Genomic DNA, 12505 nt, shown 5'->3' on the forward strand with positions numbered 1-12505 from the left:
GACAGAAGCCGAGTCTAGTCTTTTCAATGATGTAAGCAAGGGTTGCGGAGAACTGAGTAGCCTCACGGACAGGTACACGGGGAACCTGTGACAGCTACCAACAATTCAGGCAAAGAAAGCTCTGACTCCACAGCTCTCCATGAAGGAGGGAGACTGGGGGATTTCCCCCTTGTAGCAGACTCCAGTAGTGGAAAGAGCAACACCTGAGTGGCCAGGACACCTGGGGTCTGGTCTCAGTCAGACACTAACTAACAGATGCCAGGAGCAGGTCACTTAACCTCTCTAAGACTCAGGGTGCCCTCCTGTAAAAGGCAGGGGTTTCATTAGGTCAGGGATGGCCGATGGATGACACAAACACCCTCCCCTCCCTCAAGCCTTTGGTGGAGACCACTGCTCCATCACATCACTGTTTAGGCATTTTTCTACAGCATTCTAGGTAGGCATTTCCACTTAGAGTTGGTCCACAAGCTGCAATCTACTTATCATCCCCTCATTTGGTGATCTCTGAAGTCCTTTCTAGCCTCTGAAAGGAGAGTTCCAAGTTTCCAAGTAAGAGAGAAGCATCTTTCTCATTTGGCAATAGCTCCTCAACAAAAGGAAAATGGGGACGTCCCTGGTGGCCCTGCCTGTCAGTGCAGGGGATATGAGTTCGATCTGGGTCAGGAAGATTCCACATGCCCTGGAGCAGCTAAGCCTATGCACCACAACCACGGAAGCCCTCATGCACCGGGACAGCATCAGTAATTCAGGTGGTTGCAAGTGTGTTTTATTGAAAGTAGCAGTGATTAGGTTAACATGGGTCCCATATTACAACCCACTCCTCACCCCACGAACTACACAGGGGCAAGCCTCAGGCCAGGGGAGCAAGTGTATGTTGGATAAGAGCCCTAACTAGCTTGAGTTATTGCCCTCATGCCAGGGAAACATGGGTGTGTGTGTGTGTGGTGGGGGTTGCAGGGATAAAAGCCTTAACTACCTTGAGTTGTTGCCCTCAGGGCAAGGAAACACGAGGGAGAGGCAGATGCCTTTGTGATGAAGTGGCACATCTCACTACTCTGGCCTCAGGTGGAGACCTACACTGAAGCATCGAAGTGGACTGACACATACGGTTTTCCCTCACAGGCCACTATGATGCGTTTCTCCGCCCGGGTGGTCTTGTAGGCGCAGTTGGGGTACTTGGAGCTGCCAGTCTGGCGGCAGTCTGTGATGCGCATGGCGGAGTTGCTCTGGTAGCAGTTGATCTGCCCATTCTTGCAGGCGACTTTCTTCTGGGAGCACACGGCCTTGACATCATCCAGGGACTCGTGCACAAAGGTGTTCACTGGCTTGCATTTCCCTGAGTCATCTTCCGGCAGAACATCATCAGGTTGCAGTAGTTGGAGTTGCTGCTGGGGGAGCTGCCAGAGTGCATGTGCTGCCGCTCGAACTTGGCGGCTGCAGATTCCTTGCCCAGGGAAGGCTGGACCCGCAGCAGCAGCAGCGCCAGGACCAGCAGTGGCAACGCGACTGGAGACTTCAGAGCCGTGATGACCTCAATCCCCTCGAGGAATCTGAACGAGAAAAGAGGGAGATGAGGAAAAGCGTCACCTTAGAAAGAGAACCCCAGCTCCCACCTGCAGCCTCCCTGGCTTACAGTCAACCAGAAAAATGTCCATCCTCCTAAGAGTTTTTTTAAGTAAGGAGACTTATACTCTTCCCACAAACACTTGACTCCCACTTCCTACAGAGGGGTTGTCCTCCTCTCTAGGTGGTGACCTCAGAAATGACCTAAAATCCTAGCAGTCTTGTCTTTGAACATAGAAGGTCTTTTGATATAAAATATATTTGGAAAATAAAATACACTCATGCAGCTCATTAGGTGATCCTTATGAATAAACCACTAAATAAATAAGCCAGATTTTGAGTAAGACAAGTTTTACCCCTGAAATAACCACCCAGTATTCACAGTTGATGGAGTCCTCTTGTCCTCCAACACAGGGAAGCTCAGCTCCTGTCTTGTGTCTTACACCACACCATAAAGGACACCATTGTGTTCCTAAGAGAGATTTGAGCCACCCCAGCCAGGGTGCTGCCCCTTCTCCAGCCTCATGGGTTCTCTGCAGACTGCACGCTCCATTCCTGACCCCAGCTCTACCCACCACTCATGTCTGCCCAGCCTGATTTTCAGGCTAGTCTCAGTCATTCTGGAACCCCCTTCTCAAACCCTCAAGCAGAAGCAGCCTCTGAAACCAACTATTGGGCTTCTTACCTAAGTCTCTAGCTTGGTCTCTGAGAGAGAAAGCAGTTTCTGCAATCAGTCTATCCCAGGGACGTGGACCTTACACAAATTAAAAGGGGGGTTGGGTTTGAAGAGCAGGGTGGGAGGAACATCTTGGTCTTGGTCCGCAGGAAAACAAGGTCATGTTAGGAAGGGATTGGGAATTGCCCAGGGCACCCTCTTTGGGGGCTGCTAGGGAGAGTGAGCCTTTGCCAATAAGAACCTTTCTTTCTATAAGCAGTAGAGAAAGTCACTATAGCACTGATGCTTGAACCCAACCAAATCTTTGTTCTGCACTAAATAGCCCTTGCTGCTGCTGCTGCTAAGTCGCTTCAGTTGCATCCAACTCTGCGACCCCATAGACGGCAGCCAGGCAGGCTCCCCCATCCCTGGGATCCTCCAGGCAAGAATACTGGAGTGGGTTGCCATTTCCTTCTCCAGTGCATGAAACTGAAAAGTGAAAGTGAAGTCGCTCAGTCGTGTCCGACTCCTAGCGACCCCATGGACTGCAGCCCACCAGGCTCCTCTGTCCATGGGATTTGCCAGGCAAGAGTACTGGAGTGGGTTGCCATGAGTTTAGCAAAAGGCACATCACATATGATCACAGGAAGGGGAGAAAAAGGAAGGTCCTTTCTCTCCCCACAAGTCCTGGAGCTGCTTTGGCCAGAATTCCACATCTCCCACCAGCACCTCTGCAAGGGGAAAGGCAAGAGGTGTCCAGTTGCCCCCAGCTGGAAGGATTCCTAGATCTGGAGAAGGGATGAGTACCTGAACATGGAGGAGAAGGAAGCCTCTGTGTGACTCACCCAGTTCTGGCCACTTCTATACTCCTGAGCTGATGAAGAAGGGTGTGTGGCCGATCTTATCTACAGTGACCTATCCTTCCATAGGCCAGAGTGGAGGGGAGGAACTTGAGAAAAGCCAATGCAAAATCTCCTTTAGAGAAGAAATAGAGAACATCATATTTCTTGGCAATAGACTTTCCTCCCAGAAAGAGACCTGTATTTGCTGGAAGACAATTTTATTTTTATTATTTACTTTTAAGATATAGTTGATTTACATTATGGTGTTAGTTTTAGGTGTATAACAAAGTGACTCAGACATATATGTGTATATATATACATATATGTATTCTTTACCACTAATGCCACCTGGAAAGCACACACACACACACACATACACACATATATTTGTTGTTATTGTGTTGTTTATTCACTAAGCCATGTCCAACCCTTCTGCAATCCCATGGTCTGTAGCCTGCCAGGGTCCTCTGTCTATGTGATTTCCCAGTCAAGAATACTGGAGTTGGTGCCATTTCCTCCTCCAGGGTATCTTTCCATCCCAGGGATTGAATTTGCCTCTCCGACATTGCAGGCTGGTTGTTTACCACAAAGTCACCAGGGAAACCCCCTACTAATATATATGTAGGGAGCTATATGGTAAGAATCTGAAGGACTTTCCTGGTGGCTCAGACAGTAAAGCGTCTTGCTTACAATGTGGGAGACCTGGGTTCGATCCCTGGGTCAGGAAGATCCTCTGGAGAAGTAAATGGCCACCCACTCCAGTACTCTTGCCTGGAAAATCCCATGGACAGAGGAGCATGGTGGGCTACAGTCCACGGGGTCACAAAGAGTCAGACACGACTGAGCGATATATATAAAAAAAAAATATATGGTAAGAATCTGCCTGCCAGTGCAGGAGATGGGTTGGATCCCTGGGTCAGGAAGATCCCCTGGAGTAGGAAATGGCACCCCACTCCAGTATTCTTGCCTGAAAAATTCCATCGGCAAAGGAGCCTGGCAGGCTAGAGTCCATGGTGTTGCAAAGAGTTGGACATGACTGACCACATATACATATATATGTCTATATTGCAAAGTTACAAAATATTCACAACCTAAAAGTTGAGAGCTAAGTTTCATTCAGCAGAAATATTTAGGACTTCAAGCCCAGGAGAGAGTATCTCAAGTAACCCTGAGAGAACTACTCTGAGGAGGCGAGGGGAGGAACCAGGTTGTACAGTTTTGCAGCAAAGGGCAGGTAGTGTGAACATGAAAAGATTATTGTTAATTAAAGAAAACTGGATGCCCCAAGTAAAGGAATTTAGTGCTTTTCTATGCATAGGAAGATTCAGAGTGGGCTCACTGCCATCATTCCTTTCATAAGCATCTCAGCTATCCTGGGCCAGAATCCTGTGTTGTTCACATCCTGAGTTCCTTCCAGGCTCACCCTAGGGAGTAGCTGCAGTCTGATGGATGCCAGACTGCAGTTATTCTTCTCTTTGCTGGGTGCCCTTGGGGCTCACCAGCTCACATCGGGGAGCTAAAATCACTGGTGACTGTGACATCCATGTTTACTGAAACATTTCATTTCTCGATATGTAAATATATATATATTTTGCAGGGAGAAGTCAATTCCGAATCCATGTTGGAACTGTTTCTTTGACGTGCTTTTGTTATTATAATCATACATAAAGGCCTGCCTCAGAGAATCCTGCCCCTCTGCCTGACTGTTAAAATAAAGTGCCTTGTTCAGAACCTGTCTACCTATAGATGGCAGGAAGGAAGAAATTAACACATCGCCCTGCCTGAGACTTGCCATTCTAGAAACACTTGCAAAATTAATGGCCTTTTTACTTTGTTTATTCACCTTCCCCCATCTCTGATCCATAAAGAAACCTGACATCCAGACCAAAGGAAGATAATTATTTTGAGACATTAGTCAGCCATCTTCTCAGTCAGCCAACTTTTCAAATAAAGTCATATTCTTTGACTCAATGCCTCATCTCTTGGATTCACTGGCCTGTCATGCAGTGAGCTGGATGAAGCACAAACTGGATTCAGGATTGCCAGGGAGAAATATCAATAACCTCAGATACACAGATGACACCACCCTTATGGCAGAAAGTGAAGAAGAGCTAAAGAGCCTCTTGATGAAAGTGAAAGAGGAGAGTGAAAAGTTGGCTTAAAACTCATCATTCAGAAAACTAAGATCATGGCATCTGGTCCCATCACTTCATGGCAAATAGATGGGGAAACAATGAAAATGGTGGGAGACTTTATTTTGGGGGGCTCCAAAATCACTGCAGATGGTGACTGCAGCCACGATATTAAAAGACAGTTGCTCCTTGGAAGAAAAGCTATGACCAACCAAGACAGCATATTCAAAAGCAGAGACATTACTTTGCCAACAAAGGTCCATCTAGTCAAAGCAATGGTTTTTCCAGTAGTCATGTATGGATGTGAGAGCTGGACTATAAAGAAAGCTGAGCACCAAAGAATTGATGCTTTGAACTGTGGTGTTGGAGCAGATGCTTGAGAGTCCCTTGGACTGGAAGAAGATCCAACCAGTCCATCCTAAAGGAAATCAGTCCTGAATTTCTTTGGAAGGACTGATGTTGAAGCTGAAACTCCAGTACTTCAGCCACCTGATGTGAAGAACTGAATCACTAAAACAGACCCTGATGATGGGCAAGATTGAAAGTGGGAGGAGAAGGGGACAATAGAGGATGAGATGGTTGGATGGCATCACTGACTCAATGAACATGAGTCTGAGAAAGCTCCAGGAGTTGGTGATGGACAGGGAAGCCTAGCATGCTGCAGCCCATGGGGTCACAAAGAGTAGGACATGACTGAGTGACTGAACTGAATTGAACTTAGTGTGTGTGGGGGGGGGGGGGAAGCAAATAGGGATTCTACAGGAAATAAATGAGATTTTAAGGGAATAAATGGGATGGAAAATAATTTGTGATAATGTCTGTCTATGCAAATGTGAGTGGTCTATCTTTTCCCAGGCTGTAAAACTCCCATAAGTGGATTTATAGCAACTTTACCCTCAGAAGATTCTGCTTTTATTCAGATACGAGATGCTCCAAAAAAGCCTCTTTCTGCATCTGCTGGATCTCAAATATCCTGTTTAAAATAACCTTCAGAAAAAAAATAACCTTCATATCAACCCTGTAGATCTGAATGGGTACCCACATTAACCAGTTTAGAATTTGATCTTTAATTCATTCATTCAACAATGGGAGTAGAGAAATAATTTAGAGGACCTGCCCTAAAAGTCCTCATAGGATGTTTTGCATCCCTCAGGTGAATCCCACCGAAGTGTTGGGGATGGCTGCATGAAAATGGTCATTCTTGTGGCACTTTTTCATTGCCAGAAGACTTTCAAGGAGTTGGTCCAACAAGAAGATTTCAGGGTCACAGTTCAAGTATGAGCAAGCTTTCTAAAACCCAAGGAAGATTCTTCAATAGCCTACCGTGTAGGTATTCCTAAGTATTGTTACCAAAAAGTGGAGTTCGGCAGCTCACCGCCCAAGAAGCGTTAAAAAGGCCCAGGTTGGTGAAAGGAAAGTCTGTTCTGTTACCAATGCTGGCAGCTGAAGGGTGGGGAGGGCAGACATCTGTCTAAAGGCCCAACTCCCCCACTGTCAATCAGTGGGCAGGAACCTTTATAGGCTGAAGGTGAGGGCTACCTGTAGAAACATTTATGCTGTCAAGGATATAATTGGGCCAACTGATAAATTTGTATACAAAAACAGGAAGCAAACTAACATAGGGGTCTGTGTTTTGCTTCCTTTTACCTCCTTAACTTCTCTTATGATAGATGTTCACTGTAATTAACTTCTTTGACAATTATTTACCAGGCATCTACTACACACTAGTTCTTATTACCACACAGAGATGAGACACAGTATCTGCCCTCAAGGCACTTACAGTTCTATAGGGGGAACCAAACTATTACAAAAAGTTTTCAATGTGCAAGGAGCCTAAGGAAAGGAAGAGGAATTGTTCCAAGGAGGGCTCTGCGGAGTAGCTGACCTTTAAACTGAGACTTGGAATGTGTGTAGGTGTTCACAGGTGGACAGGTCTCCCTGTGATACACAGCTGAGAGAGCGTGGATGGCACAGGAAAGGAATCTGTATAGCCTCCAGGTCCGCGACTCCAGACTTTTGCATGAGTGTCGCGAGCCTCAGGCTGCGCCATGGAGACAGCTAAAACGCACACAAAAGAGAGGAGCAGGCAGGTGACCTCAGGAGACTGAAACCTTTGCTGGAGAAACTACAGTGAGGGTAGGAGTTCAGGGTTTGCACCAGGCAGAGAAATGAGAAGGAAGCCTTGATATTGATCAGGAACATGTAAATTTCTGTGAGATCTGTAGGGTTCAATGAATCCATCCTGAGAACAAGCCATCAGGCATTTGGGCAAGCTGAACCCAGTAGTCATGCACCTAGAGAGGGCTGACTGCCCTCTACACAGATAGGTTGATTAGACCACGATAAATGATGCCAATAAAGAAGAAAATTAGACCACTGATAGAGAAAGGGGAAAACAAATGGAAGTTCTTTATTCTATCAGTGATCTCTCATTGCCATTAATGTATGGGATAATTGATTAATTTAGAGATTGGTCTACCTCTTCCTCTTTTTTTGTAGAAAGGAAACCTACATAGAAAACTAATGAAATGAGTTTCAACATCTATCCTCAGTAATCCAGCAGACCACTTCACATCCCTTCTTGGCAGCTCGGTAATAATGTTGTTAAATCTCTGTGCTTGCATTCTGCTTTCTCTCTCTCTCTCTTTTTGGCCAAGAACTACGATCTTAGTTCCTTGACCAGGGATGAAACCTGTGCCTTCTGCAGTGAGAGCATGGAGCCCTAAACACTGGACTGTCAGGGAATTTCCTCTGTTCTTACTACTTATGAGAAAGTAACATCTGAATAGAATTCATCATTACTTAATACAGTCTGTTGTGTGGCTGCTGCTGGTATTTCAATGAATACTCCTCACAACTGCCACTGACGTTAGAAATGTTAGCATGGTCCTCCATGGAATGTATCACTCAACTTCTCTGTCTAGTAATGAGACTCATTACATCACTCTTTCTTCTGAAGAAGGACCTCAGAAGCTCATAGATACACTCCCAATTTTGGGGGTCCCTGTGGACAGAGACCTCCTCAGCTGCTGTGCACTAGTTTGGGTCAGATCTTGCATAGCTCCTTTTTGTGAGCTGATCACTAATTCATTCCAATGATAGTCTGCAGTCAACATTATCTCTTTCTTTAAGAAACTGGGGATTTCTCTCTATCATTTTCCTGAGGCCAAGCCAACTCTGTGACAGGAAATCTATTCCCTGGAGAATCCCCTGCTAACCCTTCTGCTGACTATTCTATTACATACGTCTTCTCTTTTCATATTTTCTTCATCATCTAACACCCACTGACTTCACCTCAGCCTCATGGGTCTCTGTAGGCACCTGAAAGATACGAAGCCTTTGCCTGGCTCGGACTTCTGCACTTTCTGCATGAAATGTTCTTTTATATTTCAGGTTATATATCAGGTTTCAGTTTAAATTTCCCTTCATTAGAGGTTCTTTTCTGACCACCCTCTCTATAGTCCTTGTCTTAGGGCCTCCAGATGGCTACAACAAAATTCCACAGACTGGGCGGCTTATGAACAACAGAAATTCATCTCTCATGGTCCTAAAGGCTGGGAAGTCTGATATCATGGCACCAGCACCTTTGATGTCTAGGGAGAACCTGCTTTCTGGTTCATAGATAGCTCTTTTTGCCAGCGTTTTCTTTATGAAAAGTGAAAGTGAAAGTGAAGTCACTCAGTCATGTCCAACTCTTTGTAATCCCATGGACAGTAGTCCAGGCTCCTCCATCCATGGAATTTTCTAGGCAAGAGTACTGGAGTGGGTTGCTATTTCCTTCTCCAGGGGATCTTCCCAACCCAGGGATCAGACCCAGGTCTCCCGCATTGCAGGCAGACGCTTTGGCTCAGCAGTAAAGAATCTGCCTGCGATGTGGGAGACCTGGGTTGAAGACCTGAGTTCGATCGCTGGGTTGGGAAGATCCATGGAGGAGGGCATGGCAACCTACTCCAGTATTCTTGCCTGAAGAATCCCCATGGACAGAGGAGCCTGGAGGGCTGCGGTCCATGGGATCTCAAAGAGTCGGACATGACTAAACAACTAAGCATATCGCATACATAGTAGAAGAGGCAGAGGGACTCTCCAAAATCTCTGTTAAAATGACGCAAATAAAAAATTAAAATAAAAAAACACTTAATATCATCCATGAGGGCTCCACCCTCATGACCGATCACCCTAAAGGCCCCACCTCCTAACGCTATCCCATTTGGAATAGGGTTTCAGCATAGGAATTGGAGGAGGTTGAAAAACTTCAGTCTGTAGCAATTCTCTTCTTCTCATCCACCAGCTCCTCAATACAATCATCTTACTTTTTCCTTCATAGCTCTTATTAGAATCTTCAATTATTTATGTGTTACTTCTTTAACATTTCTCTGCCTCCACTACAAAGTATATTCAAAAGAGTAGGGCTCTGCTACACTGTTAATCAATTGTGCTCCAATATAAAGTAAGAAGTGTTTTAAAATTATAAAGAAAAAGAAAAGAGTATGGCCCTTTCTCTTTTTCACAACTGAGTTCCAATGCTTAGCACATTTCCCATATATTTTGGCCAATGTTAGGCATTTAAATAATAGCTGATGAATGAATGAATAAGTGGATATTAAAAAATTATCCTCCATTAACTCTCTGGCATTTTATAGTTAATTTTTTAATTGGAATATAATTGTTTTACAATGTTTTGTTAGTTTCTGGTACAACATGGTAAATCAGAAATATATATACACACACATATATATACATCCCCGCCTCCCTATTGAGGACGGGAATATACTCCCACCCTGCCACCCTTGTTCCATCCAGGTCAACACAGAGCATCAGGCTAGCTCCCTGTGCTATAAGGCGGCTGCCTACTAGCTCTCTGTTTACACATGGCAGTGCATATACATCAGTGCTACTCTGTCAATTTGCCCACCCTCCTCTTCCCCTTGCTGTGTCCAAGCAAGAGGTGCTGCTCTCTATGTCAGCACCTCTATTCCTGCTCTGCAAGTAGGTTCATCAGTACCATTTTTCTAGATTGCATATATGTGCATTAATATAACTCAATCAAGGCTTGATTATATAACTACTTAAAATATTCTCTTGCTAAACTAGAGGTAGGTGCTTGAAAGTCAGGAATTATATCTAATTCACATAAACACAATAGCGTACATGAATCCCACAATTAAAATAGTTCAAACCATTCAGTAATAGGTAGAACTAACAGAGGGTATTTTGTTTGCTTGCTTTGCTTTGTTTTTTCAGTCATTACACAAGCCTCACTAGGCTTGGCAGTCTTAGAAATCCGAGTTTTTCTTATTATCTCCCTGTGCCACCCGCATCCCCACCACACACATATTTTAATGTGCTGATTCATTCCTGCCCTAAAAGAAGTTAGTTTTCTAAGGGGAAAATATCCTTACCTTTCGTTCAAGAGAAGAAAAAGACACAGAAATTTTTATCAGAAAAGTGAAGATTATACACCCACTCTTTACAAAAGAGTAGATCTGGGGCAAATGTCTTTTTCTAAAACTTTCCTTGGACGTGAAATGCGAAAGGGAAGAATGAGTGGATATCTGTTGGGAGTTCCCATATAGAGGCCCTTCTGGCTATGAAACCTTAGAGAGACACTTTCTGGACTCAGAATGCTCAGTGGCATCAGAGAATAGATGTACATTAAGAAAGAAGGTTTTCTCGAATTTTCCTTCTGCAACTTCATTCACAAGCCCCCTCAGTTCAGACTCTTCCATCATTCCAACAATCCGCATCTCAGAAGCCTGAGGCTTTTATGAGGAAAAGAGTGGGAATAAGTTCTCGTATTTATCCTGGAGAAGGAAGGCTACAGGAAGTTTCTTCCTGCTTTTTGTAGGTCCTTGTGCCATCAAGGTAAATGGCATGACCTTTCCATCAGTATTTGAAAGCTTCTATCTGGCAAGGCTCTGTGACCTATGGGCACCATCAGTTCTTTTCAGAACTGTGACTCTTCCTGATTTTCAGGTTTACTGCCTAGTGGGACCAAGACTACAGTGACACTTAAGAGCAAACATGAGAAGGTAAAGACTCCCAGCACCCAAAGGAGGCCATAAAATATTTCCAGAGCGTTTTCCAAAATTTATCAGGAGCCATGGGGAAAGGGGACAAACACGTGGGGATAAAGAACAAGTGAGTGAAAGTCACTCAGTCGTGTCCAACTCTTTGTGACCCCATGGACTATACAGTCCATGGAACTCTCTAGGCCAGAATACTGGAGTGGGTAGCCTTTCCCTTCTCCAGGGGGTCTTTTCAACCCAGGAATTGAACCCAGGTCTCCCGCATTGCAGGCAGATTCTCTACCAGCTGAGCCACAAGGGAAGCCCCTTATAAGAGCTTTTCATATTCTAACATGTATTGCAAATATCTTAGAACCAACTATGATAAGCAGATTTCTTCAACTCTCCTCAACCCACAGGAACTACTCTTTCTCCCCAGAAAAGCATCTGATCAGACTAATGTTTCTCCAGTACCAAGCTTCTAAAGTACAAAGTGATTAGAGATCCTTACAAGTCACTATCAAGACAACAAAAAGCAAAAGAAATGAAAGTCAAAGAGAGAAATGGCTTTATTTACTCTTACTTCCTCTGAATGGACTTAACAACAGTTTCAGTTATAAAGTCTTAACCTGTAACCATTGACTAATGTGAATCAGTAAACATGTTTGATCCCTTAGAGCACCGTTCCAATCTTCCTTGATCATCTAAGATAAAGGAGGAATTAAAGATCTTTGAGATAAATTATTCAGGAGAAGAAAAGAAATGCAAACCAGATGTATTACAAGTGATGGTTCCATTTTTAACTCCCCTGGATGGTTCTACTTTTTAGATACTCCTCTCTAAAGCCTTGTTAACCCATAGGAACTGAGCATTAATGTGGATTACAATCAAACATTCCATCACAGCACCAGTTTTCAGAGGATCCATAATCTAATCACATTTGCCAACTTTCCCTCTGTCATGTCCCTATTTGACTGTCAGTCACACAGAAACACCTGAGTTAGGCCCCTGAGTAAAAGAAAAAGCTGGTGTTTTTCAAAATATATTGAGCCAGCTAAAGAGCTTGTTCCCAAGGAGAGGCACCAGGAGTCCAGAGTAAAATGCCCAGTTGATTCAGGCTGATGCTAAAATTCTAGAAGAGCCAACCCAGTGGAAAGGCAGATGCGTGTGTCGCTTCTGACTCTTTCTGACCCCATGGACTTTAGCACTCCAGTCTTCTCTGTCCTCTGAATTTTCCTGGCAAGAATGCTGGAATGCGTTACCATCTCCTTCTCCAGAGAATCGTCCAGACCCAGGGATCAAACCCGC

General features: G+C 44.6%; 1 protein-coding gene across 1 annotated transcript; it reads right to left on the reverse strand.

Annotated features, from left to right (window-relative positions):
• LOC102174479 (seminal ribonuclease-like) lies at positions 760–4605 on the reverse strand. The gene is given in 3 exon segments (XM_005685557.3): positions 760–1336; positions 1339–1550; positions 4568–4605. Coding segments are annotated over 3 exon segments (513 nt in total). The 3' UTR covers positions 760–1073.

Source organism: Capra hircus, chromosome 10, assembly GCF_001704415.2.
Source record: "Capra hircus breed San Clemente chromosome 10, ASM170441v1, whole genome shotgun sequence".
Classification (NCBI taxonomy): Eukaryota; Metazoa; Chordata; class Mammalia; order Artiodactyla; family Bovidae; genus Capra; species Capra hircus.